Genomic DNA, 27,267 nt, shown 5'->3' with positions numbered 1-27,267 from the left:
TTAACCCCACTCCAGGTGCATGCGGTTTCTCACAAATGCCAGCCGATCACATGATCTAAATCTGACGGAGGCAGTGAGAGGGGCTGAGACGAGTTCCTCTTTCCTCCTGCTTGCTCTGAGTTCCAACCTCTTCCTAGAGCTCCCTCTAAAAATGGGTCACGGTACCTTAAAAGAACAGTCTGCTTCTGTAGCATGTGTGTGTGTGTGTGTGTGTAGTCGTACGTCCTGCAGAGAAGCAACACCTGCAGTGATCTGGCTGCCATGTGGAGCGTGGTGTGTATCCGCGGCATTGCTGCTAAAACCAGGTGTACTGCAAATATATAGGTCTGTTGAGCCGACCACCACGCAGCGATTCATTCGCCAAACACTGAGCTAAGGAAAAAACGTTACTACACACTCAGGCTGAATCGCTGTTCGCCTGCCAGGTTTTCCACAGCACCCGTCATTCAGCAGGGGTATACCATCCGTTTCCTCGGAAGCCAGTTTTTAACCCCCTCCGTCTTTTCCCTGTCTCACAACCGAGGAGAAACATCTAAGAAGTAAAACTACACAATGAATCAATTAATAAGTAAGCGATCTGTAATGGGAACGCTGGATAGAGACATGTATCATTAGAAGTCTTTTACACAGCTTTTAATAAAACTTCACTCCTATAAAGCTTTGAAACTTTATGGAGCTTTTAATTCAAAAAAGAAAAAGAAGAAAAAAAAACAAGACTAGAAGATCGACTGTGTTTTTGGTTGTACTGAGCAGAGTTGCATCCTAACAGGCTGAGTGTACATGCACACTAAAGATAGAAAAGCAATACTTCATTGTCCATTGGAAGTGTTTGTGTCTGTAGACAGAAGTACAAACAATGTATATTGCTATGAATAAACAACACTTTTACAGTGCAGACACTCTATCCGTATAAATTGTGACATTAGGAACGGCAGCATGAATCAATCTGAAATCCAGATCATTTATTTGCATTCTGGGAAAATACAAGGAGAAGAATTAGGAAGCTAATTGACATCAGCGCTGTATATTCTGGTGCCAAACGGGAGCCACAGCTTACACAAGTCAGAGAGAGAAGCTGGTGAGTTGTGTTCATTAAATTCCCCAAACTTGTTGATCAGTGACTGAATTCAAATGACTCCTGCATTGCAAGAGCTTGTATAAAACTCAGCTGGGCTCTTTCTAACTCCATCAAATCAAATGAATCAAGATTTCTATCTCGGGGGACACATGTCGGCTTCTTGGTAAATGTAACAGCAGCTCTGTAAATTCAGAAATATGATAAAATGCAGTTTTGTTTTTTTTAAGTCTCCACATAGTGCCTTTAAGATTTTAAAGCAGTACAATGAAATGTTGATAATCTGTTTATTAGTTGTGTGTTGCTGACTTGCTTGCACACTTTGAAGTCATACCTGGCATACCAAAAAACTATGAGTAAAAGGCTTTTCATTCTCTTATGTTTCACAATAACAATTGCTTTCTTTTACACATTTTTCATTACACACATACACCTGATATACAAATGTATTTTCTCCTTATTTAGGTAAACCACATATTTTTCACTTTACCTTGGCTGACCAGTGTTGAGCGCAGCATCCCACTTTTGGACCATATTTTGATCTGCCCATCTTCTCCAGCTGAATAATGACAAAATAAAACATTCAAACAAACGCGACAAATTTCCATCATCACTAAAACTACATTTTTGTGAAATGGCAATGAAACTGTCCTTCTGTCAACCTCACCTGTGATGAGAGCAGTACCATCATAAGTCCATTTCCCAGCCAGCACCGCTCCTTTGTGTGCTTCAACACTCTTCTCAATTCGTCCCATCTTGGACACCAGATGAAACTTCCCTGGAATGACAGAGATTTAAAAAAAAAAAAAAAAATCAAACACTCTTACTTCACTGCAATTTCACAGTTTCGGACCGGGTAATACAGAAGTTGTTTTCTAAGTGGATCAACTCTTGAATACAAAACACTGTGACTTTGGGTCAAACAAAAACACTTTATGACATACTAACAACAGGTGATGATAAAATAATGCCTATCCCTGAAAATGAATATACAAAAAAGTCAAATGATTCAAACTACAATATAAAAGCATGAATGGAGAGGAAGAAACTAAAGGGTTACTTTTGGTGGAATTAGTGCAAGTTTCTATTTTTTCAACACGAAAGGGAGATTGGGCAAAAAGTCCGTTGTTAAAGAAGCAGGCTTGAAATATACTTTGTGGTGACATGTATTAAAAATTCTGAGAATTCTATGTAATTTCTGGTGGACTAAAACTGCAAATCAGCAAGCTGCTGTTCTCCTCTCCCATCTCTAAATTTGGACATCCCTGCGAAAGTGGACGTTGCTGATCCCACAGGTACTCGGTATAACTGGCATGTTCTCTACTGAAGTAATGTGATAAATAAGCAGTAAGCTTTGTCATTGATGTTTTTATTGCTTATACACTGAAATTAACAGCCTTAGTCTGTGTGGCTAAACTTTGTATGAGAAAACTTTTAAAAGTAAATTGATAATTTGGCTTTCTGACACAAACACGCAAAAAAAATTTAACCCTCAATTGTGCTTCTTTGTTGTGGGAAAGTAGTAAGGATGTTAAAGTAATTAATTATACTTATTAACTAAATATTCTATATCTAATTTCTAAACTTTAACAGAAACTGGCATTATAAAATATTACAGTTTCTTTTCTTTAGAATATATTACTCTGGAAAGGCACAAATTGCATTAACAAAGCAAACACTTCAAACATTTGTGATCAAAAGAAAGGCTGAGTAATCAAATGAGGGCAGAAAAAAAGCCACAACGTCAATATAAAATCCCCCAAGCTAATAAAACACTGTTGGACTGCTTTATTTTCAACTACATTATAATAATCCAGAGAAAAAAATTATTTATCTTGTAGAAAACCCAGTTATGAATTTGACATTATTCAGTACACACCACAAATCAAAAGAATAAAACTGTAATGAGTCATGACAGGGTTTCCATTATTGTCTTTCAAGTGATTAAGTTGAAACATAATATAGAATGCTTGAAAGGAACGATAGAAAATGCTGAAAAAAAGTTACAAAAAGTGAATTGTAAAGCAGTCTTTACCACTTTCTGGTCTGCCAGAGAAAATTGCTGCTTCAGTTTGTGGGTGTGTTTATGCAACCCTACACTGCCATTAGTATTGTGACCACACGCTGCCTGCCATAACAGTACATCCATATTCTGAGTGTTGGGATCTAATGTAGGCAGAATAAAAGACACAGATGTGGGTTGCAAAGCTGTGCTAGAATTACAAATATAAAACAAAAATACTAAATTGGTTCCCTTATTATGTGTATTTAGTTCAGCTATTACAATACATTTTGTTGAAATCATTTTTAAATGTGAAATATTTCACTAAAAATAGTCATTTTACTCACCATCAATCAAAAACTACATCATAACTTTATATCTCAAAGACTTCAAAATGATACATAAGCTACTTACCATCAGTGCTGGTGAGGACAAAGATCTCAGGCTGCATCTGTTTCTTGCCACCAACAGCTTTGGGAAACCAGTGTAGGTCAACAGGATAAATGTCCTCAGGAAATTTGACAACCAGACTGGTCTCACTGGTCAGCAGGTTCCACCTGAGGACCTGATGATCCTCACTGCACGAGTACAACTCATCTGCTGTGGTCCAGCCAACACAACTTACAAGTTCCTTATGTGATCAGCTGTTAAGGCAAATAATCAAATTATTCTGTGAGATGCTACTCAATCTGTAAAAAAATAATATTGCCTGAGAAAATTAAAACATTCTATTTAATACTGCTCATATCACACCAAATAACACAACACACAACACGATGAAATTGATTTCTAACAAAAAACGGCATTAATGCAGAGGATTATTAAAAACTTATATTTTATCATTATCAAAACAAATGCATCGAGAAAGAGAGAATGACATCATGTGGAGGATATGTTTGGGTTCCTTCAGCAGCGATGTTTTCAGTCTCATGGTTCACACTGTTGATTCACAAACAAACAACTGTTAGAAACCGATGGCGAATAACTACTGACACATTTCACACGACAGCATATTTGGATAAGCACCACAGAAAAGGAAATCCCATAAAAGTATCACACATACCAGTCAGCTGTTGACCCGCTCTGTGAGCAGTAACGGTTGAGAGCACGAGCGTTCTGTTGCTACGGTACCTGATGCTGTTGCTAACGCCGATCCTCAGTTGTCCCGAGACCTGCCTGTGATTTCAATGCTAACTTCTTCTTTAATATACTAAACGGATGTCGCCTTGCCGTTTCCGACTCTGCTGTGGGACGGCAAGGAATGCACGCGAGGCACTCGCTTCAGTAGTCAGTCGGCGCGGTGCTGGAAACCCCTCATAGACCACTAAAGAGAAATACAACTCTACAAAGATGTACATGCTAACTTTCGGTAGCCGCTAAACTGGGTCATCGGGCTGTTGGAAGCTGAGCTCTCGCGAGAAGTTGCAAATCTCGCTACCTTGACGACGAACGTTTCGAAATATTTACAAATATAAAATGAAAATAAACAAATCTACGTGATTAGACTTGTTGTAAAACGTATGCAACACTGTTAACAACGACTCATCTGTGTATTTTGTCGGTATGGATAAATTCTCGGGGCGTGACTACAGTCTTCCGTAACCAAGCAACCGTTTGAACATGTAGAACCAACATAAGACTTTGAATCCGAGAATAAAACTTTCAAATAAATACGACACAGTAAAGTATGAATCTTGTTGCATTTTTTAATGTCTCGCACGCTGGTTTTTGTCCTGTGAATATCGTTTGAATCAAGTGAGGCGGAGTTGGCTTCGTCCCCTTTTTTGAATTTGCTGTTTTTTTTTTCCTCCTGCCCTTTGAACGGTCCATGGTGCCTTGCGTCAGTTTGTAACGAATTTGGTTCGACGGCACAGTTTAGGCGCCATTTACAAGATCGAGTTTTCGAGCAGGACAGCGACTCGGAATGACACGGGAATAACGTTTTATGGAATATAGTCGCCTGGTTTTGGATCGAAGAATTCTTCTTTTAACGCAGTCGCGACTCGGGTCAGAAAAGGAAGACTTTTAACAGCCCGTTTGCAAACCGCGGAAGGTACATTAGAAACATTTTAACACAGAGTAATGACGGGGTTCCGTCTATTTGCTGAGGGTATAACGTTGGTTTTCAGGGGAGAATTCGTCTTAACTAAACTTTTAACGTTACATATCCCTAAAAAAATGAGGAGGGCAACGGAATGCAATGAATGCGAACCAGTTTTGAAAAGTTTACATTTTACAGGAATATCGCCGTACAGTAAACCGACTCAACTTTCTTAACCACCATTGCACCGGTCGTTACACTTAAATTTATCTTTATTAATTTTAACCACACAAAGTCAAACATCTCTCGTTTAACATCGGCGTTATTTCCGAGTCGAGTCGAAGTTGCGGTACGTCGCTGGTCCACATCACAAGGCGAAGTTAGCCATTACGTTAGCTTTAGCAGAGCTGTGTGATTTGGCATCTGATAGTTAGCCACATCAGCTAACCTAACGGTAACATTAGCTCGGTGTACATGTGGCAGAAAAGTCAGCGTTCTGTGCTGTTATCCAGTCACTAAGCCCCCCGTTCTCAGGTTGCTCTCCTGGCAAACGCGTGTAATTATAAAGTTAAGTTTAATCGGATCACTGAACGTGTTCACTAGTTACCGAGTTACGTCTACACCACCGCCCCCAACACAGAAGTTGAGATGAAAGTTAATATTAGTGTCAGTTTGAGAGAGCTCGGTCGATGCGGGACGCTGCGTCTTTACCACCGACTGTAGCCTGCGTTTATTCAAACACTGTTCATGTAACATGGGCTAGCCCACACGCTATGGGGAGACTTCAAACTATTTGCATATTAACTGTTTTGCCTTTTCCAGTCGACTTAACTTATTACATTCGTTATTACCCGTCCCACTATTTGTAGAAAAAAGCCTTTCAATCAGAATAGTTACTGAAACCATTCAGTCAATGGACGAATCCATTCATTTTTATTTTATTTTATTTTTTTAATTTATTTTTTTGGACGTAATTTAAAAACAACACCTGGTTATTTACAGTTATCGTGCATATTGGCAACTTTTTATTCGGAAATCACGATGTTTCGATTGCACACTCTTACATGTTGCTATATAGTTGAAGTGAAATAATAGCGATAAACAATTAGATGGGCGGCAGTGGATCTGACTGTGGTAATGATTAAAGCCTGACAGAGTAGCTGCGTGTGACCGACCAAAAGTGGAGTTGAGAGATTGACAGGCATTAAAACCACTCATGGATATTCCATTTTTTTTCTTTTTTTTTTCACCAATGACCCCCTCAGATTTCAAATCATGCCACCTAAAACTGCGAAGAGCTCAACAGCCTCCGCCAAGCCAAGAGGGAAGGGGTCGCAGCCTCGGGATGACTCCGGAGACGAGCTGGATGTACCCCCTCAAGAAACCAACTCCAACAGCCAAGAGGAGGCACCGCCGACAACTGGCAAGTAACAAAGGCTGTTTTGGTGTCTGTGAATCTAAATAAGTTCTCGTCTCAATAGCTTTGCGTATTGCTGTATTGGTAGTGGCCAATTGGCACAGCTGAGTAGCTTTTTTTTCTTCTCTCGCCCTTAAATCCTAAGGCGTAGGTAGAATGGTTGATATATTTTTTTCTAAAGTGCCAGTCATCAATAAAATGATTTCTGAGATGATTTTTGGATGTCGGATCTACTTCTTCCACGGGTTTTTCCTAGGAAACGAGGTAATTTATTTCTGATTCCGAATTGTTTTGTGTTATTGATTACAACGTGTTTCTTATAACTTGATATTGAATAATTTTAACGCGAAGCTTAAGGTGGACCCGGGCAGTGGGGGATGTTTGGAGCGTTTATATTGTGCTGAAATGCTTCATTGTGTTTGTGGATCTATGAGTTTAATTCACAAACATCGAGTCCGTTGCTTGTTTATGCTTATGTGAGCACAATAGATTTTGGACAGGTCGTTGTGTCTTGGTGTGATGGCAATATCACCGCTTTTTACGCTCTGTATTATTCAAGCTAAACGCGCTAATCTCCGTTTGTGGTTGTGCTACAGTGGAGAATGAGTAGAAATGTGCAGTTGGTGATCGAAATGTGCACTTTAGTTATTACTGATCGTCGAAATGAATGTGGCGCATCTACTTTGGCGTATCAGCGCGTTTGGATAATAATGTTGTTCATGAGCGGCCATGCTCTCTTTCTTCTTTCTCTGTTAAAGTTTGGCTCTTGTTTTCAGGACAAAGGAAAATAACGCCTGTCAACTTTCTTGGGAGTCGTGGTTTGACTGCTGTTGTAACTTGCTGCTTGTGTTTTGTTTGTTTTTTTGGGCTCCTCCACCCCTCCCCCATGCACCACTGTCCCCCACCTGAAACGACTCGCACAGAGGAATAAAAAAAAAAAAAAGAAGAAGAAGAAAAAAAGAAAGTTGTACTTTTTTTTGTGTGCCACAGATCCGTCTCAGGGGGAAGTTGCCGAGGCGGCTGATAATCGAAGTTTGGAGGAGATTCTCGGTAGCATCCCTCCACCCCCGCCCCCAGCAATGACCAATGAACCGGGCGCTCCTCGCCTCATGATAACGCATTTAGTTAATCGCAACTTCAAGTCGTACGCAGGCGAGCAGATTCTGGGGCCTTTTCACAAGGTACGACCAAACCTGCTTACAAATCTAAATCCCTGCTGGGGAAATACTTGGTTTATATGCTGTAATAAGATCATCATTTGGAATACATCTCAATCATATTTTTTTTCTTGTCTTTTTTTATGTTATGTAACTGTATGCATATGTCCCTGATGCATTCAGGACAATTTATTATTGATGCTATATTTTTAGATTTTTTAATGAATTAAAAAGTCACATTATTCCTGTTTTGATGTAGTGAGTGTGTGTTAAGTGTAATCCAGTGGTGTGCTTGGGACTTTTTTTTTTACTTCATCTTTTTACCTCTTTCCCAGCCTCCTTTGCTGTGAAACACATTTAAAAAAAATCTTATACATTATTGAAGTACTTGTACATGGGTGCTGCTTATTTTTACGAGATTCACTTATACATTTTTCTCTTGTTTTGCCTTTCTCCCAGCGCTTTTCCTGCATCATTGGTCCAAATGGAAGTGGGAAGTCCAATGTGATAGATTCAATGCTCTTTGTTTTTGGATACAGAGCTCAAAAGATCAGATCGAAAAAGCTCTCGGTGCTGATTCACAGCTCTGATAAGCACAAAGATGTGCAAAGCTGTACTGTGGAGGTGCACTTTCAAAAGATTATTGATAAGGTATATATATCTGTCTTTTTCTTCACACAGACATACTTTACATTCATGCTCCAATAATGTGTATACAGTCCAAATGAACAAGAGATATCTTGAATTTTTTTGTTTGTTTTTGGTGGAAAGACAAATTTGAATTTTAGAAAATAATTAAAACAAATCTGGACATATTATTGCTTCAGTGACTAAATGCAAACTGAAATCAGTCATGAAACTTACTACTGACACCCACACTTGCCATAGTCTATTCATCCTGAGCTCAATGTGATTCTTCAGTTTTTTAACATTTTTAAATGTGGATTTGGTGATGAGCCTTAACTTATTAGCCTGTATAGTAAAAACTTTTTTATAATTGTAGATGACAATTACAATCGATTGAATTTCACCTTACTTACTTTGAAAACTGTTTCAGCTTTATTTTAAAAATGGTTCATGTTTATTTATTTCATCGACTGCAGGGGGTGTGAATAAGTTTTTTACTGTCTGCTGTAAAACAAGTCAAAGCCTAGTTGTTAAGTCACACAATTCATAAGTTATTTAAAATCAGGTTGTTAAAAACAATGCTGAAACTCAAACATTTGTCAGCTACACAGTATGTCATTTGTGGAAAATAAAATAAAATAAAATAGAAATGACTGGTGTACAGAGCGAAAGTCATTTGATTTGCTTTCATTAGCACCTTTAGGATAAATTCAAATCATATTTGACACATTACCTAAATTCTACCAATGTAGAAAAAAATAAATGTAGTGTGTATCAGGTTTTTAACAAGGCACTGAGCCTGGTGTAGATCTGTAATTTATTTTTTAGCCAATCTTCTTAATTGTGGTTTGTGTTTTGTTTTTTCTTTTGTTTATCTCTTTTCTTTCTAACCACCTGAACTGATTTGTCAGTACCTAAAGTGTGATAGTTTGATTTGTGGGGCTGTTTGAGCCTCTCCTCTGAGCTGAGCTGAGCTGCGCTGTCTTCTGCCCCTCCCCCTCTCTGAGCCAGGAAGGAGATGACTACGAAGTCATCCTCAACAGCAAGTTCTACGTTTCCAGGACTGCCAACAAAGACAATTCCTCCGCTTACCATATCAATGGCAAGAAAGCTACGTTCAAAGAAGTGGGAGCTTTACTCCGAAGCCATGGCATTGACCTAGACCACAACAGATTCCTGATCTTACAGGTAATTGTAATTTTCATAATGTAATTTCCTTTCCCACCTCTCTCTTTTTTTCCCTTCTCCTTGCTATGACCACCCCATTCTGTTAGAGATTTCCTGCCCTTTTTGCTCATTTCTCAGTCAAATATTTCATGAAAAGCTTCGAGTCATGCCTGTCTGTGGGAATAACCTGTTGCACTGGAACTGGAAAGGAGAGGATGTGCCCTCTGCCAACCCTTAGACTGCTATAGCAGCGCATCATGGTTTGAAACAATGTGGAAAAGGTGCGAACCATTATTTGCTGCTTTAGAATTTTAAGGACAATTTTCAGACATTTTTTTTTTTTTTTTTGGAGGGGTGGATTCTTTTTTTTAATCCACACTTGGAACTTCATGCAGTCGAACAGCCCACTCAGATTTTGCAGTGGGAGGATCTTTGATGAGACAGGCCCACCAGTGGGGACAGGTTGGACTTTCACTTCCCCCTCCTTTCCTATGTGCCTGCCACGCTTTAGCAGCACGTAAATATTGGCGTGTGAGAACAGACCCCAACCCCAATATTAGCAGTGCTGCTTCAGTGTGACAGGATCAAACACCCTCCATTACCATGGCTTTTTATTGGTTCAGCAGTTTTAATTATTATTTTTTTTATTATTTTTTTTTTGCCTCCATTGTGATGATGCCCATTCTGGAATATATATTTCAGCTTTTTATTTCTTCTTCTATTTTCCCACAGATCGTGTCTTTATTTAGCTTTGAGTTCAGACCAGTTCACCAGTTACCCCTCTCAATTCTGATTGTATTACACATGTTCCATTATTACTGATTAACTCAAAGCATATGGTTGTGATACCTCATGTCAGTGTGGAGCAACATATCTGATTGGATCTTTACCCTAAGTTAGATTTTTTTTTTTTTTTTTTTTTTTTTTTTTTTGGGGTGGGGGGGTTACATGCAGTTAGATTTTGCAGTTTGTCTTTTCCTTCATATCTTGACTCATGTATGAGCATGTCCATTTTCACTGTGTGTGTGGATGCCTCTGCCTGTGACATGGCTGCATGGCTATGGGAAGAGGCTTGAGCTTGTTCTCCAAGGTCACTTTTCCAGGCCTCTGGCAAAGGGGAAGCTGTCTATTTTGTGCACTGGTCAAAGGAGTGGATGACGAGGGATTATTTCCCCCCTTCCATTCTCTGCGGCCTTCTCCTTTCTTTCAAGTGCAGAAGAAACACATGGGCACTCCTTTTTTGCTGTCACAGAGTTTAAAGTGAATTCAGTCATCAGTTACTGTTTTTTTTTTTTTGTTTTTTTTTCACATTAACGTTTTTTATTCACCTAAACATTGCTTGTGTGACATTATTGTTAGTTAGTTTATTTAAAGTATTTAAAAATGAATACATGTTCAAACAGAAATAATTACACTGCATAATTTGGCTGAAGGACCATGGAGTGTACTTGTGTAATGTAACTGCAGTGTTGTGACATAAAGTCATACTTTGCACTGTTGATACAGTATATGTTTTAAAACCAGTGGATTAGAGAGACATCATTTGAAGGAAGTTTAAGAGGCTGCAAAACTTCAAGCATTAATATTTTGAGTATCATGAGACATGCTTTTCATTTCTAGATTGAATCAAACACATTGCATCTACATGTGTATATTTTATTTTAATTTAATTGTTAATACACTTTTTGTCATTTATAGTTTTATCTACATTGAAAAGTATGAAGAACTTAAGAAAAATTGTTCCGGTTTGTAGAGATTTATTTTTAAGTGTAACAGCCGCAGTATTTGCTACTGTATGTTTAGTTCTCGGTTAATGAGCCGCACGCCTGTGTTTGCCGCTAACATGTTGTTCTGGGCCGAACTCAGGGCGAGGTGGAGCAGATCGCCATGATGAAGCCTAAAGGTCAGACCGAACACGATGAGGGCATGCTGGAGTACCTCGAGGACATCATTGGCTCCTGTCGCCTCAAGGAACCCATACACACCCTGTCTCGTCGAATTGAGCTCCTCAATGAGCAAAGGGGGGAGAAGGTAAACGACACTTTTACTTTCACGAAAAAGCTCTCCTTTCTGATATATATATATTTTTCAAATAATGCCATTTTTTTAATGTAGCCATTGATATTGAGTTCTGTGATATTTTAATTGCCCTAGCTAAACAGAGTGAAGCTCGTGGAAAAGGAAAAAAATGCTTTGGAGGGTGAAAAGAACAAAGCTGTGGAGTTTCTTACCCTGGAGAACGACATCTTCAAACACAAGAGCCAGCTCTGCCAGTATTATGTGTAAGTACAGTGTCATCTGTTCAGCACGTCAAAAATTAAACAATAAAAACAAAGACTGTAGCGGCCTGGGAGGAAAAAAAAAAGTCTATTTTCGGAACTTCTCGAGAGCTGCATGACATGCAGTGTCAGATCTCAGTGCTTTTTCTTAATTTCGTTTTTAAGTGTTATTGTGTGATTCGTCCAGTTAATTTCTGATTTGTTTCCTTCCATTATTTCCACCATTAGTCACGACCTGCAGAAGCGTGTGGTGGACAGAGAGCAAGAAAAGCAAAAGATCTTGGAGGACAACAAAGAACTGTCTGAGAAAAATGCAAAGATATCACAGGAGATGGAGAAAAAAAACCAAGAGCTCAAAAATGTGGAAAAGTAAGACAATTTGTTTTTTTTTTTTTATTATTATTATTTCTTTACTTTTTTCCCCTCAGTTCTTCCCCACTGTTATCCAATGTAACTTACTAACTTTGAAACCCTTGTTATCTCAATTAAACTTTACTTAAAGGACAATAACTAATATTTACTCTGACGAGTTAACATAGCCTGATAACTTGGCGTTGTTACAAATCTCATAGTTTAACCACTTTGTCCATTGCTTCTTCATCGTTGTCTTCTCTTTAAATATGACAGTAAGCTTCTCTAGCTTTAGTTAAAAGTGTCCTGTCTTTGTAATATTCTTTATCTTTTGTTCATAATGGTTTTTTTAAGATTTGCCTTATTTTTAATCTTTAATGTATTTAGCTTGATTTAACCAGTGTTTTTTTTTTTGTTTGTTTTTTGTTTTTTTGAATAAATATTGTATTCCTGACTTGAATGTGCCCGGTAAATTTGCCATTCGTCCACCAGGAAAGAAAACAAAATCAACAAGTACATTGAGACCCAGAAGGAGAAGTTCACCCAGCTGGACCTGCAGGATGTAGAAGTGCGTGAGAAGATTAAACACTGCAAGAGCAAGAACAAGAAGCAGCAGAAGCAGCTGGAGAAGGACAAAGAGAAGGTGTGTTGTCCACCGTTGCGCGCGGTCCGATATTCCGCAAATAGTTTGATTGTGTCACTCTGAGAGTATCACTGCAGGCGCCGTCAGAAAGTCTGTGGCCTCACGGCCACATGACGTGTTGGTACAACACAACAGTGCGCCTTCACAAAATAAATTTACACTTTTTGTCTGTTTACGAATACAAGGATGCATTAATTCACCAGAGGCATTAGCTCATGTTTATTTTGTCTCGCGGCCAACAAAGAAGCATGGGCATTAAAGTTGCATTTCTTTTGCTTATGGAAAACACAAGGGCTGCTCTTAAAAAAAAAAAAAAAAAAAAAAAAAGCTCAGGAAGAGAAAGACTCTTGTCATGGCTTTACAGAAAACCCAAGAAGTGATGTCTCTTACATAGATATTTAATATTAAATTACGTGTGACTGGAGTCACTTGTTCAGTGTGTCCACCATTTTATTGTTTTATATGTTAAAGGTGGATTCAGTTATTTTATATACAGTGATTGTGGTTCGTCTGTCTGTGGTTTTGCACTGTTGATTTGCTTTAGTGAGCCTTGATTCAAAAGACAGGAATTTCTAGAAATTAAAAAAACCAACCAATACATGCAGTATATTTTTTATTTTGTAAAAATGATATAAATTTTATTGAAGTCTGTCAGAAAACGAATCATTTCCCAGGCCCAATATTTTTTTATAGAGTAACTACAGAAAGCTAAATTTAGGCCGAGTGTGTTTTGTGATTATTCATATCTGAATCAGACATTCTGTAATTTATGACCGAATCGTCAAGCTGCATCACAATTTGTAGAGACTTTGTTTTAAATATTTTTCCAATATTTTTATGGTCGATAAAATTAAGTTCCTGTATTTGTTTCCTGATGAACTGAGACGAGAAATTTTTCAGAAAAAAATGTTAAAAGATTTTATCCTCTGCAAAACTGTGAAGTCAGTTTCATGTCTAGAAGTTGTCTTTGTCCTAAATTATCCACTAGGGGGCTGTGAAGTAACACAACTGGACGGTTAAACGTGCCTCTTTTATACTGATGACCCTCCTGTCTGACCAGTTTCTGCAGTCAGTTATTGGGAAACGTTTTTTTTTTTTTTTTTTTAAACACTCTCCTAACTGCAGGAATATCTTTTTAATTTACCTCTCTGTTCTCAAACACCACAATGGCCGGGCTCTGGAAACATCTTGGCCGGGGGGATCTGGGCAGAGGCAGGGAGACCTCTGGGGAGCAGTGTTCTGCTGTGTGCTAGTCAACTATGGCCTGGCTTGTGTAACACTCCCAGCAGCCACATTCACATTTCACCCACAGTTAACCCTACAAAACATAGATTATATACACACACGGAGCACTCCTCGCCTTGCTTCAGCCGTGCCCAGAAACAGATTGTTGCATGTTTCTAGTTAATTATAATTGTGTGCTTTGGTCTGCTTCAGCCTCCAGTGCAGCTTTTTTAGTAATTGTCACCGACGGGATTGATGGATCTTAGTCTAAAAGCTGACACATGTTGTTTCATAGCATTGTCACTGATCTTTTAATCTAACCCCCCCGGAGTTTGATAATGAATTGTGTCTGAAGTAGTTCTTAATTTCATGTAGCCACCGTTGCCGAGAATCCAGTTTCATCCCTTTTCACACATTCTCCTGTGTGGTATGTTTTTATTTCTAGCTGGAGGAAGTGCGGCGGGTACCAGCCAACAGTGAAAAGGCCATCTCTGAGGCAACGGCTCGCAAAGAGGAGCTGGAGAAGGTGAAGGTGAAAGAAGAAGAGAAGCTTAAAGAAGTGATGGAGAGTCTGAAGGAAGAAACCAGTGGCTTGCAGCAAGACAAAGAGGTGTGTGTTTGCATCTCGGTGTTATTTTTTTTTATTTTTTATGCACATTGGATTGAAGTTTAGATGTGCTCTGGAGACATCTTGGTCGTGCAGAGGGGAGGAAACTGGGCAGAAAAACTCTGTCTTCTACTTTATCCACCTCACGTTTGTTCATTTTTCCCTCCAGAAAAAAGAGAAGGAGCTGTTAGAGCTCAGCAAGTCTGTGAATGAGACCCGCTCTCGTATGGACCTCGCCCAGTCGGAGCTGGACATCTACCTCAGCCGTCACAACACAGCCCTGACGGCGCTGAACACGGCCAAGCAGACTCTTCAGACGACCACGGACACGCTGCGAGACCGCCGCGCCGCCATCAAAGACCTGGAGGTCAAAATACCCCAAAAAGAGAAGGAGCTGAAAAAGGTAAGACCAGACGTCAGCGTATTGTCAATCCAATTCAAACTGCTCCACATTCTGCTGGTCGGGCATCTCTGGCTTCAACTTGCCTCTCTGTCTCCTGCAGGACGAGGTGGAGCTGGAGCAGCTGGTGAAAATGGATAATGACACCAGAGATGTGGTGAGGAACTTGAGGCAGAAGGTGGACGAAGCCAAGAGCTCCATGTCCTCCAACCGCAGTCGGGGGAAAGTCCTGGATGCGCTCATGCAGCAGAAAAGGAGCGGCAAAATTCCTGGCATCTTTGGACGATTGGTAAGCAGCTGTTATAGCACAGCAGGGGTGACGGCAGCATTTCAATTTGACGCTTTCATCTCTGCGTCTGTACCTGAGCTCTACTCTCACTGCTGCTAAGATTAACAGACTTCCAAAGCTGTTGTATTTTTTTTTTTTTTTTTTTTTTTAAATCGGACATTTTCTTTAGCTGATGACAGGCAGAAATTGGAGCATTCTGTCATTATCAATGGGTTGTGCTTGCAGGGAGACCTCGGAGCCATCGATGAGAAGTTTGACGTGGCCATTTCCTCCAGCTGTGGCGCTCTGGACAACATCGTGGTGGATACGATCGACACGGCTCAAAGATGTGTCACATTCCTCAAAGAGCAGAACATCGGCGTGGCCACCTTCATTGGTCTTGACAAGGTGAAATGACAAATATATTTAAACATCTTTAGTCATCTTTATTGTGTCTCTTATTCTCCAAAATCTTGCTCATCTTTTTTTTTTTTTTTTTTTTCCCTACTGCTTTGCAGATGAAAGTGTGGGAGAAAAACATGGCTCCTATCCGCACTCCAGAGAACAGCCCCCGCCTCTTTGACATGGTGCGAGTGCAGGACGAAAGCGTGCGACCCGCTTTCTACTTCGCCCTCAGGGACACGCTGGTGGCTCAAGACATGGAGCAGGCCACCAGGATGGCGTTTCAGAAGGACCGGCGCTGGAGAGTGGTCACCCTGAAGGGGCAGATCATCGAGATGGCCGGTGAGTAAAGCGCCCGCTGCGATCCTCCGAACAGACTGTCCTCTCTGTGGGGAATATTTCTTTCGATGTCTGTTAAGACATCTTTTAAAAAATCTCCACAATGTATCTGTTCTGCAGGAACCATGACCGGAGGAGGAAAAGTAATGAAGGGCCGAATGGGCTCATCAATCGGTACCGAGTTCTCCCAGGCCGAGGTGCGTTCATCACACACAACACGTAGCCTGAACTAACCTCAAACTTTAAACATTATTCAAATGACACTTTTCATAAATAGGAACGCAGAAAAAAAATATAGATAAGCTTTGCATGCCCGAATGTATGAGTCATATTGCAGTGTAGCATGTAATAAACATAAAATATTACGGTCGGTAGGAAGCCTTAGTCATAAACACAGCAACAGCAGTCATTGTATTGGAAAGAACGCCTTTTAAATAATGTTCCATGTGCTACAAATCCACTGCAGACTCACCAGGTCCTTTATCATTTCATATAATCTCAGAAAATAGCCAAACGCCCTGTAAACATGATATTTCAACGAAATGCACAGATGCAACTGGAACATAATATTATACTTGTTTTAGTTTTGTTCCAGACATATTTTTCAGGAACATTAGTGCTTGTGCATTACATTAACACACTCAAAGCCAACGCACATAGACAGCCAGTCCTCACCTGAATAAAGAAGACATGCTTTCCTCTTCTCCATGTGGGTGACGTGGAATTCATAAAGATGAATTTTTGATCTGTGGTCATTCTGTAGGAAGTGGCTCTGAGCAGCTTGCTGAATGTACACCCTGCTATCAGACCGTCATCACAGCAAACCGTTACGATATTAAACATGATTGGTTCAGCGTGTTTTTTTTTTTTTTGTTTCTTTCAGCTCGACCAGATGGAGAGCAAGCTGAACGAAAAAGTGTCGAAGCTGCAGGACTGCCAAGAGAAAAAGCTGCAGCTGGAGGAGAGCGTCCAGCGCCTGCGCCCTCAGCTCCGAGACATGAAGAACACCTTGGAAAAATACACCAAGAGCATGACTGTACGTTCTTCTCACGCACGGCTTTCCTGTGTCACCGGCCTTTCAGTTGAGAGCTTCACCTGAAATGTGGCTCTTCCTGCTGGCCAGGAGCTCTGTGCGCTGTGAGATCCCGTTTTGTTTTTGTTTTGTCAGAGTATGGCTGACCAGGAGACTCACTTGAAAGTTCAGATGAAGGAACTTGAAGCCAACGTGCTGGCAGCTGCCCCAGACAAGGCCAAACAGAAACAGATGGAGAAGAGCCTGGAGGCTTTCAAAAAAGGTACAATAGAAAAATGATTGTTTTTTTTAATTCATGTTGTTCTGACTTGTTCTCAGTTATGTGATAATTGTGTAAATTGCTGTTATTTTTTTCTTTAAATCTTTGATCTCTTGAGTTATACATTAATAAATATTGAGATGTCTTTCTGCTCATCTCCCAGACTTCGAGGCTGCTTCCAGTAAGGCCGGGAAAGTGGAGAACGAGGTGAAGAGGCTCCACAACCTGATCGTGGACATAAACAGTCACAAGCTGAAGGCTCAGCAGGACAAGCTGGACAAGGTCAACAAGGAGCTGGACAACTGCTCCTCCACCATCACCAAGGCTCAAGTGGCCATAAAGACGGCCGATCGGTGAGGAAGTGATTCATGTTTAACTCCAGAACGACTGCTGAGCTGTTCAGTCCCTCAGTGTTTTTCAAGGTCGATGACCCCTCATTTCCATGTTTAATGAACCTTCAGGATGGTGGCTTTCAGTTACACTAAGCTGTGACAGCTGCGTCTGTTGCATTAGGATTCATCAAGTCGGCTGCACAGCTCAGCAAGCCGCTGTCACCAAACGGAGCCGCTGGCTGCACGCCGTGTTGACGGTTCGGCTTTAAGAACCGCTCATCTAATTAACGGCACAGTGACGCCGTCAGCCGGAGACACCGCGGGGCAAAGAAATGTCTCACGTCCGAAGACGGTCAGAGTCGAGCATGAGCTGCAAAATGCGCGAGACTGGGGATCTGCGCGTCGACATGCCTGATCTCAAAGGTCCCGTCCTGCTTCGGTATTTCATGCTGAGTGACCCGAGTCGTGCCACATCGGTGTGAGTGACGGCCTGAGCGCCGCAGCTCTGGGACCGCTGTTAGGCTTGTTAAACAAGTAGTATTTATGAGCTCCTTTAAATCACAGCCTCACCCTCATAGAACCCTCCAACAACAGGAGCGGACAGATTTATTTTCATGCTGGACACAAGTCTCACAATATTCCTGCATTTTTTTCTTTTTATAGGAATCACATGCAAGTTTTTCCCTGAACAAATAAATGTACAAAAACATCACGGTTACAAGATGTCTGTATACAAGATAGTCTTTCATATCTGCTATTAATCCCTCACTCTGATTGGTTAAAGTCGTATATCTTTTTTAGTAAAGCAAAGTTTCCACTGAAGTATCTAGAAAGGCATCGCAACTATTGTAACTGAAGCTGTAATTTGTCTCGTTTATTTCATGAATACATGGAACAAGCTGACATATAGATACACATTCTCCAGCTCTAAAGCTACTCAAGGTCGTTCATTTGATTATTTTTTTTTTATCCATTAAGTTAAGAAAAACACTATTTCCAGGAGAGTCATATAATCTAAAACAAAAATACTGAAAGATTAAAATGTATAAATGGTTTGATTTTCCAAACAGAAAGCAGTGAAACATTGTTTCATTGTGGGTAAATAAGGAAATAGGCTGCTTGTGTTGTCAGTGTACACACCGGAGCCTGACCTTGTGTGTATGTGCTACAACACACAGCCCGTGTCTCCAGCAACACCTCAGCTTTTCTGTGGAGGCTCCAAAGGGATAAGTGTTACACTTCAACTAAATATAAGTTTAGTCTCCAACTGCTGATTAATCCGAAAAAAAAATGAACTCCTCCATCTTCTGAAGCAGCTCCGAGCTGACCTGTGGTCACATGATGCACACGACAACACACCTCGCCATCACATCAGCAGGCAATTCAGAGTCACCGATTATCCTCAAATACCTGTTTTTGGACTGTGGGAGAAAACCCACACACACACACACACACACACACACACAAGCTCTGCGCAGAAATCCCCAGCCTGTCTTTGAACCCACAACTTTCTCGCTTTTGAGTGGAGCACTTTAACCACCGTCAGTGTGAGAAGTTGCAGACTGCTGCTTTAGAGTATTGCACATCAACCCCGACCGAGAGCGCTGCAGTGTCCTGCGCACCGCGGCGCTCCTGAACGCATCCCGGGCCGGCAGACGGCGCTCCGAAGGCGCCTCGCGTTACGGCCGGGTTCCCCCGGGGCGAGCAGATGCTCCGTCGCCGATGCTGACTTGATCTCCACCGATCACGCATTAGTCAGAAGGCGTCGCTCTGACGGCGAGCGTGTGTGTTGTGGTTTTCTCTGCAGAAACCTGAAGAAGTGTGAGGAGAGCGTGGCCCGAGTGCAGGCGGAGATGGAGGAGAACGAGAAGGCCATGGTGGAGCTCACCGAACAGCTGAAGAAGCTGGAGGACGAAGCCGGGGAGGTCATGAAGTCCTGCCACGAGGCGGAGGTCAGCGCTTTCTCCCTCACTTCATCTCACCTGATATATAAAAAAAAGATATAAATCCTGAGTCTGGAATTCAAATAAATTGTCCAAATATAGTTTTAGTTGAAGTATTTAATGGTGCGCTGGCCAACCCCGCTGCAGGCCGCCCTGCCCGAGGTGCAGGAGCAGCACGAGGAGGTGCTGAAGGAGATCAAGGCGCTGCAGCAGGAGGAGCACGCCCTGCAGGAGCAGTCCCTCAGCGTCCGGCTCCGCGTTGAGCAGATCGAGAGCACCATCAGCGAACACAACAACAAGATCAAACACTGGCAGAAGGAGGTGGGCGACGAGGACACGCTGGGAGAAACCAGCCATTCCACTTATGATCAGATTTTGATGTATAAATCAGATTATTTATCCTCAAAGGAATTTATTTTGTTTATTTAAACTTGTATGTTTTGCTCAATGGCTAAGTTTGATGTCTTGTTTCCTGTAAATGTGTGCACAGGCCACCAAACTGTCCCTTCACACCATCGAGGACAAGCAAGCGGAGCCGCTCCCCATCCTGACTCCCGACGAACTGGAAAAGATCTCCGACCCCAACGTCCTCGTCAACCAGATGATGACCTTAGAGACTCGCTGCTCGCAGATGAAGCCCAACCTGGGAGCCATCGCCGAGTACAAGAAGAAGGTCAGTCCACACGTAAAACGGCACAGATCTGCAAACATTGTCATTATCACAACTGCTTTGCTTCCTGACAAAATGTAACTGGGTAGATTGACTGATTGATCGTGTGATGAAATGTGGCGCGCTCGCAGGAGGAGCTGTACCTGCAGCGCGTGGCCCAGCTGGACGAGATCACCACGGAGAGGGACAACTTCAAGCGCGGCTACGAGGACCTCCGCAAGCAGCGCCTCAACGAGTTCATGACCGGCTTCAACATGATCACCAACAAGCTGAAGGAGAACTACCAGATGCTCACGCTGGGCGGCGATGCGGAGCTGGAGCTGGTGGACAGCCTGGACCCCTTCTCCGAGGGCATCATGTTCAGGTAGGGCCGTATGCCGTCAGCGTGACGGGGGGCCAAGAAACACCGTCCGGCTCGTCGTAACTCTTAATCCGTCTGTAGCGTCCGGCCGCCCAAGAAGAGCTGGAAGAAGATCTTCAACCTGTCGGGCGGGGAGAAGACGCTGAGCTCCCTGGCCCTGGTGTTCGCTCTGCACCACTATAAACCCACGCCGCTCTACTTCATGGACGAGATCGACGCCGCCCTCGACTTCAAGAACGTCTCCATCGTGGCCTGTTACATCTACGTGAGTAGAGCTGCCGTTGTCCCCACGGCGTCGAATGAAGAACGCCTGCGTCCAATTTACCTAAAGAAGATGAGCGGTTTTAAGGATCCAACTTAAAGCAAAGCGTTTAGTCTGTTTTGCTCTGAAGGTTAGCTTGACAGCACACCTGGGAGTCGAACCCTCTTCACACGCCTCACTCTCCTCCTTATCCTTCATCTTCTGCAGGAGCAAACAAAGAACGCTCAGTTCATCATCATCTCTCTGAGGAACAACATGTTCGAGATCGCCGACCGGCTCATCGGCATCTACAAGACGCACAACACCACCAAGAGCGTGGGAATCAACCCCAAGACCATCGTCTTCAAAGAGCACGACGCCATCACTGCTTGAACATGAAACCCTGTAAATATTTTACTGTCTTTCTCTGAAATGCTGCTATTCCTTTTTTTGTTTTTTTTTTTTAATCTAACCAATAAACATTTTCCAGTGACAAGATTGTTCAGGCTCGTTACTTCTGATTGCATGTAACACATCAAGATATCAGAGTGAGCAAAGTGCTGAGCACCAACAAATGTAACAGCGGCAGCAGACGCGAGGCGCCTGGCGGCTCCTCGCCCGTCATGTTCTCAGAAGTCATGAGACAGTTTTGATTTCACACCGCAGACTGTAGCGAGCGACAGCTCACTGCCACGCACACCTATGGTCACTGAAATGCTGTATAAACTACACACAGAAAGGGGAAGAACTGCAGGAGTTAACACATGCTGGTAAAGGGTTAAAAAAAACTTTTATTACATTCTTAAAAAACTTGTAAAAAAAAGTAAAGACACACACAACCACTACAACAGGTCCACATATCGGTGCGGGTTTTGTTGAATGTCCTTGGAAACGGTTTTAGGGACACAGCAGTAACGGTCTCCACTGGAGGATCAAAAAGGTGAATAAAGTCAAGGCTGAAGGCACTGAGGGAGATGATGATGTCGCTGAAAAGACCTGCGGAGGCTTCAGATCTTCAAACTTCCAGCTCCTGAGCTCTGACACAAGAAAAGCTCCCATTACATCCAACCACATGAAACAAGGCCCACGCTGAGTGTTAAAACTAATAAATACTAATTAGTAGAGCAGTACAACAGCAACAAAACAGGATATTTTTACAGAGAAGCAGAAAAACTAATTTGAACATAAAGACAATGGAAGTTTCACAATTTCAGTTAAATTATGAGGGAAGATGAATTTTGAACTTTTACATTATGTCTTCAGATGCTTCTGTATAGTGTTATAATCACTTCAAAATTGAAAATAAACTTCTTTGCCAACAACTATGATTATAGAAGCTTTTGGATATTTTTGTGATTTTGACCTAACAGCTTCTGCTTCTTGTCCATGTTTTACTAACTTTTTGCTGCAGAAAAGTGTAAAGTGCAAATTTCTGATCTACTGAATGAAACGTTCGGGGCTTTTATTTGCAGTCCGGCTCGTGTTGACCAGACTTCAGAGCCTGAATAAAGCGGCCAGCTGCTGGGAGGCTCTGCCCCCCGCTGACCAGAGCAGGGAGCTCCACCCCTGAGCGGCTGTGTACGCCCACCCTGCCGTGTCCCGGACGGCCGCCGTGAGGCCGCCGCTCAGGCTGCAGATCACCTGACTGAGCTGATACGCCCCTCCCACCGGGTTGTTCCACAGCGCCGCCGCCGCCAGCAGCAGCAGCAGCAGCAGCAGCACCGCTGCCGCCACGGGGGTGCTGGGCCGCAGGTGCCGCACGTCTCGGTCGTCCCGCCGCCTCCCGGCGTCCGCCTCCAGCTCCACGCTGCCACATCTGGCGCAGCAGCACACTTTGGGCACCGGGGCCTCCTCCAGGCTCCCGATGGTCACGGCGGGCCAGTACTGCAGGAGGTGGTCGGCGGCGCGCGGCGCCACCGAGAGGTTGACCGCCGAGGGCAGAGGCTGCTTAATGAACTGCTCCACTCGCTCTCTGAAGGAGTGCACCTGCTCCAGGAAGACCAGCGGAGAATCCTCCTCCTCCACGGACGATCCCAGAGACACCAGGTCCAGCTGCTGCTCCTGCTCGCACAAAACAAACACATCCTTTATCCGCCAAGAGGACACGCTCAAACTTCACTCCTGTAGCACCTTCTGATGGAGGCCATCACCAGTTCAGACTATTGATTAGGTGAGACAAAATAAGTAAGAAGAAAAAACTGAATGTAAGGGGAAAAGCCCAATTGATACATAAAGAATGATTATTGAAGGGAAATTAATATGGATTTTAAAACGACTTCAATCAGAAAAACCCGCATCTCCATATTGATAAGTGTTATGTCTGCACTCAGATAAAAAAAAAAAAAAAGTACAATTGCAACTTTTCTCAAATTTGTTTAATTTAAATTATTTTCACCAGTCCATCACAAGGCTTTATTTAATGTTTTTTTTTTTAATCACACTTAATCTAAAAACCTCGTCTCCTGTCAGCAGCTGCAATCTTTCAGGTCATGTTTTTGTGCTCAGTCTGCGTCAGGAGTTTCACTTCAAGTTAAAAGGTTGAAGAGTAAAAAAAAAAAGGAAATTATAAAAAAAAAAAAAAAAAAAAAATGTCCAAAATATGCTGACACTTTGTTATGAATGAAATAAAGAAATTTTTTTTACAGCTCTACTCCTCAGATTAAATATTTCAGATTATGTCTAAAATATAAAACAAGCTTGACATTGTAAATAAATTATTAGGAAAAACGAAGTTTTCCATTCTGACTTTCTGAAATTGCACTGGTAATTGTTTTTTCCGTCTCTTGCTGACCTCTGCAGATCGTATTCAGCCTCCAAGCGCTAAACCTCACCGTCAGGGTGACGCGGAAACCACGTCAATACATCCACCGCAGACCAGCCGGCACACTTGAAAGTGACCACAAACTGTCCGTCCTCAGGGAGGGAAAAATCTCGAAGGCACAGTTTTTTGTCCATGTAGAAGAAAAACCGTCCACACACCTGCAGCTCCTTGACGTGGTGGATGAGGGGGTCGTAGGCCTGCAGCACCTCGGCGCCGGCTTTCTCCAGAGCGCCCAGGTAGGCCTGCCTCTTCCTGGCCAGCAGCGCCTCCACGGTCTGAAAGAACTGGAGCACGTCCTGCCGGTCCTGCCTCAGCAGAGCCTCGCAGCGGGCTTTGTCCTGCTCCAGCTGCTCGGCCAGCTCACACACCTCACACACACAGGGGGGGGGACGGCGAAGTTACGAACAGCTCGAGCAGTTTCTTTCACAAGTCGCTACAAATATTAGTCTTAGCTTCCATCTCAGAGAGCCGTTTGCTGCTGTCTGCATTCAGCAGCCACAGCGCATTCAGAAAGTAACACAGATGCTGCGTTTTGTGCTTCCCTGACTCATCTGTACCTGCGCCCATCTCTCGGAGAGCGTGGCCAGCAGCCGGGACGGCGTCTGTTTCTCTCTGACGAAGGCGGCGTGCGGGTCGTCGATGGGGTGGCCCTGGTGCCGCCCGACGGTCAGACACAGGCCGCAGATCAGCTGCCGGTCCTGGATGCAATACATGTTGAGGGGCTGCCTGTGGTGCTCCTCGCAGGACGGCGGCCGCGGCTCGCTGTCGCTCTGGTACTGGGACGGCGGCGCACACAGCAAGCAAATGAGAACCGTTGGAGGTCGTCGGACCGACCGCAGATCACGCAGATCTTACTTTCTCCACGATGGCCCGCAGAGACACGTTGGTGGGCAGAGCGTCCACGCCTGCCGGGGGCAGCTCCACCACGCTGCGGCAGTTGGGGCACTTGAGCGGCAGGCGCAGCGGACGCCAGATGGAGTAGTTGCTCGACGCCTGCAGCAGGCTGTCCAGGCAGGCCTTACAGAAGCTGTGAGAACAGGGCAGCACTCGCGGGTCGGCGAACAGGGAGTAGCACACCGAGCAGGTCAGGTCCTCCTCCAGGCTGTCCATGGCGGAGGCCGGGACTGACTGACGGACGGACGGACGGACGGAAAGCGACGAGCCACACCTGTTCAGCTAAAAAAAAACACGTCAAGCTTCAACACTGAGGCTGTCACAGTAAAGCTCGTTTTCTAATTAATTTAACTTACACCAGATTCAATCATGAAAGATAGGCTTCGGTTCAAAGTTCAAGTTTTATTCCTGGATTGGGGGTCAAGACGTGGATCGGCTAGTGTTGGTACGGTGGAGAGACACCGGGGCCTTTTACTGTCACCCGTCCAGAGAATGTCCGTGCCCTGGTCACGCATTGTTGGTGTTGTCTCCTGCTGCCACGCCTGTCTGCTCCCAGGATGAACTGCATTGTTGGGATTTGGCTGCTTTTAAACTCTCCAGTCCAGAATCCGTAGACCTCAATTCAACACACGCTCACACTTCCAGAACCATAAACATCTTGTAGAATCTCATTCAGTCTTACAACCTCTAAGTATGAGGAAGAATAAATTCATTAAATGCACCATTTGACTGTATTTACTGTCTGTGTGAGAGGTGTTTCTGCTAGTGATTGTTTTCATGTTTTAACAATTATTGAATGAATGAATGCTTTATACCTTAATACAGAACTTAAAACTGGACTAAGACTGCATAATTGAGACGTGTGTGTTTGATGCAGACCTACTGAAAAACAACCAAAAAGCAGCTCGGCTCCTGTTACAGGATCAGTTATGGGGTGTGTGTGTGTGTGTGTCCTCTCCTCCAGTTACAGGCAGCACCACAGTGACAATAGGAGGCCCTGTGCCAGCTCAGCTCCCACCCAGTCCCAACACACAAACAGACCCCTGATCCCGATCAAACTGCAGCTCCACTGGCGCCCAGATTCAAACAGGTGGCAGGTGTCCACCAGGTGTACATCACACACACACACACTTTATTTAAATGCATTATCTGTATTAACCACGTTGAGCTAAACTGCAGATAACTTTCAGCATTAAAACATTAGGTCTCACTAACTTTTCCTCCCACGTGGTATAACGATGAACACAGAGTGGACAAAAGTTTGAAGTTTACTTCACTTTTTCCACATTAAGTTTTCTTTTTTTAACTCGTCAGCGCACCTGGCACTCCCCGCGAGCTCCGGCCAAAGCAAAAAAAAAAATTATTTCACAACCTTTTTTCCACACTGCCGTTTCTTTTATGACTCTAAATGTTAGCCACACAAAAAAAAATGAACGATGTGAAAATGTTTTCAGTGAGAAATACGCTACAGAGACTCACCGTCCGCTCGCAGGAAAAGTCCTCAGACTGAAGCGGCTCCCGTTTCCTGTCCACTGCCGTGCTGCCTTCACGGACACTCTGTAAACTCCCTCTCCTGTCTCCAGGCCCCAGAAAAACATGGGTTTGTACATCGTTATTTTTTTATATTGCATTTCTCTAGTCATTTCAGTCTTCTTAATCTCTGCATGTATTCTATTTTTGTGCGCCTCTGTAAACGTATTCATTTCTCACCGGTCTCCGTCTCATTTTACTCTATAGTTGTGCTAAAATGTTGTGATTATTCTATATCTATATCAAAGAAAACAAACCCCAGCTTTTCTTCTGTATCGATAACTTTGTCTACCAAGGATGTCAACTCAACAAAACCCAAATTTTTCTTACTCATTTTCAAAACTTCCACGGTAGCCCATTTGTCCGACGGTATGTGAATGCGTCACATCTGTTCCCTAATGCGCATGCGTGTAAACGGTCTGCGTGGCCAATCATTCTTCAGCTTCCCTGTTTGAAAACAGGCTCAGACCAAAACAAAATGCTTTTAGAACAGTCATTAATGGCAACACCTTTCCACACAACAGAGCACACACGTACACACAGTCTCTCGATTTGGGTTTCACTATTTATTTTCTTGAAGTCAACCTATACTTTAACCTATCCCCCGACCCCTCAAAAAAATTTTTTTTTTGGAGGGGCAAACCATTTTCTTTCCTTCCAGGTCATAAATTTAGATTAGAAACCACATTTGCTAACAAGGAATGCTGCAAAAAAAAAAAAAAAAAAAAAAAACGAAAAGAAAAAAAAACCAAAAAGAAAAAAAAAATTATAATATATATACCCCTATGTTCAACAGAAGGTTTATGAGCACAATGTGTAATCATTACTACAGTGTTTGAAGTCAACACAAAAAATGAAAGAGGGTAAGCTTGTACACCTAAGCTGCTCGCATGGGGGGGTGTGAGACCGGGGGTTCTGCAAGATACTAAAAGTTACAGCAAACTTGTTCGTGGGTTCATTAATTATTTCAGAAAAACCCATTTAAACAACTCCAGTCCGACATGTGGGACGTGCTTTTACCTTGAGAGAAAAGGGAGGTTGAACCCCCGCCCCTGTAGTCTGGCTGAGATACATTAGCAGATTCATTTACTGCCGTTGTTCCTGAAATAAAGTCGTTATTTTCTCAAGTATCACTAAAAAGCATCATTGGATTACTCTAGAAAGACAACAAAGTTCGTGGTTGA

The 27,267-nt window shown here is 42.8% G+C and overlaps 3 protein-coding genes across 7 annotated transcripts in view; 1 reads left to right on the top strand and 2 right to left on the bottom strand.

Annotated features, from left to right (window-relative positions):
• Positions 1–4,447, bottom strand: part of ift80 (intraflagellar transport 80 homolog (Chlamydomonas)) — a 33,402-nt gene extending 28,955 nt beyond the window's left edge. Inside the window, exons 1-5 of one of the 2 annotated variants that reach the window (XM_030108989.1) lie at positions 4,141–4,447; positions 3,972–4,016; positions 3,492–3,713; positions 1,743–1,853; positions 1,566–1,634 (exon numbers count right to left, since the gene is read on the bottom strand). In XM_030108989.1, coding sequence (XP_029964849.1) covers positions 1,566–1,634; positions 1,743–1,853; positions 3,492–3,713; positions 3,972–4,008 — 439 coding nt within the window. In that variant the 5' untranslated portion in view covers positions 4,009–4,016; positions 4,141–4,447. The remainder of the gene's footprint in view (positions 1–1,565; positions 1,635–1,742; positions 1,854–3,491; positions 3,714–3,971; positions 4,017–4,140) is intronic. The other variant, XM_030108990.1, reaches the window with a different exon arrangement.
• Positions 4,448–4,917: 470 nt separating this feature from the next.
• Positions 4,918–21,314, top strand: smc4 (structural maintenance of chromosomes 4). Of its 3 annotated transcripts, XM_030107887.1 has the most exons (24): positions 4,918–5,130; positions 6,384–6,541; positions 7,526–7,716; positions 8,152–8,343; positions 9,331–9,507; positions 11,353–11,517; positions 11,641–11,768; positions 11,994–12,134; positions 12,609–12,759; positions 14,429–14,593; positions 14,760–14,993; positions 15,094–15,279; positions 15,505–15,666; positions 15,777–16,002; positions 16,120–16,196; positions 16,883–17,035; positions 17,168–17,294; positions 17,455–17,644; positions 19,431–19,575; positions 19,714–19,887; positions 20,057–20,239; positions 20,368–20,600; positions 20,679–20,862; positions 21,067–21,231. In XM_030107887.1, exons 2-24 carry the CDS (start codon positions 6,394–6,396, stop codon positions 21,229–21,231), a joined length of 3,897 nt encoding a protein of 1,298 aa, XP_029963747.1. In that variant the 5' UTR covers positions 4,918–5,130; positions 6,384–6,393. The 3 variants fall into 3 exon arrangements, with proteins under 3 accessions (XP_029963747.1, XP_029963748.1, XP_029963749.1); XM_030107888.1 differs by lacking the exon at positions 4,918–5,130 and having other exon boundaries at positions 6,394–6,541; positions 21,067–21,314; XM_030107889.1 differs by lacking the exons at positions 4,918–5,130; positions 6,384–6,541 and adding an exon at positions 6,590–6,799 and having other exon boundaries at positions 21,067–21,314.
• Positions 21,315–21,615: 301 nt separating this feature from the next.
• On the bottom strand, positions 21,616–26,543 carry trim59 (tripartite motif containing 59). Of its 2 annotated transcripts, XM_030107891.1 has the most exons (6): positions 26,414–26,543; positions 26,033–26,130; positions 24,515–24,835; positions 24,217–24,435; positions 23,818–24,027; positions 21,616–22,899 (listed from the first exon to the last, which is right to left on the bottom strand). In XM_030107891.1, the coding sequence occupies exons 1-6, from the start codon at positions 26,415–26,417 to the stop codon at positions 22,333–22,335; spliced, it is 1,419 nt and encodes a 472-aa protein (XP_029963751.1). In that variant the 5' UTR covers positions 26,418–26,543; the 3' UTR covers positions 21,616–22,332. The 2 variants fall into 2 exon arrangements, with proteins under 2 accessions (XP_029963751.1, XP_029963752.1); XM_030107892.1 differs by lacking the exons at positions 26,033–26,130; positions 26,414–26,543 and adding an exon at positions 24,910–25,190.
• Between the last annotated feature and the right edge of the window lie 724 nt (positions 26,544–27,267).

This window comes from Salarias fasciatus, chromosome 14, assembly GCF_902148845.1.
Source record: "Salarias fasciatus chromosome 14, fSalaFa1.1, whole genome shotgun sequence".
Classification (NCBI taxonomy): domain Eukaryota; kingdom Metazoa; phylum Chordata; class Actinopteri; order Blenniiformes; family Blenniidae; genus Salarias; species Salarias fasciatus.
Note: the sequence above shows the minus strand (reverse complement) of the source record. Positions and strands in the feature narration are given on the sequence as shown.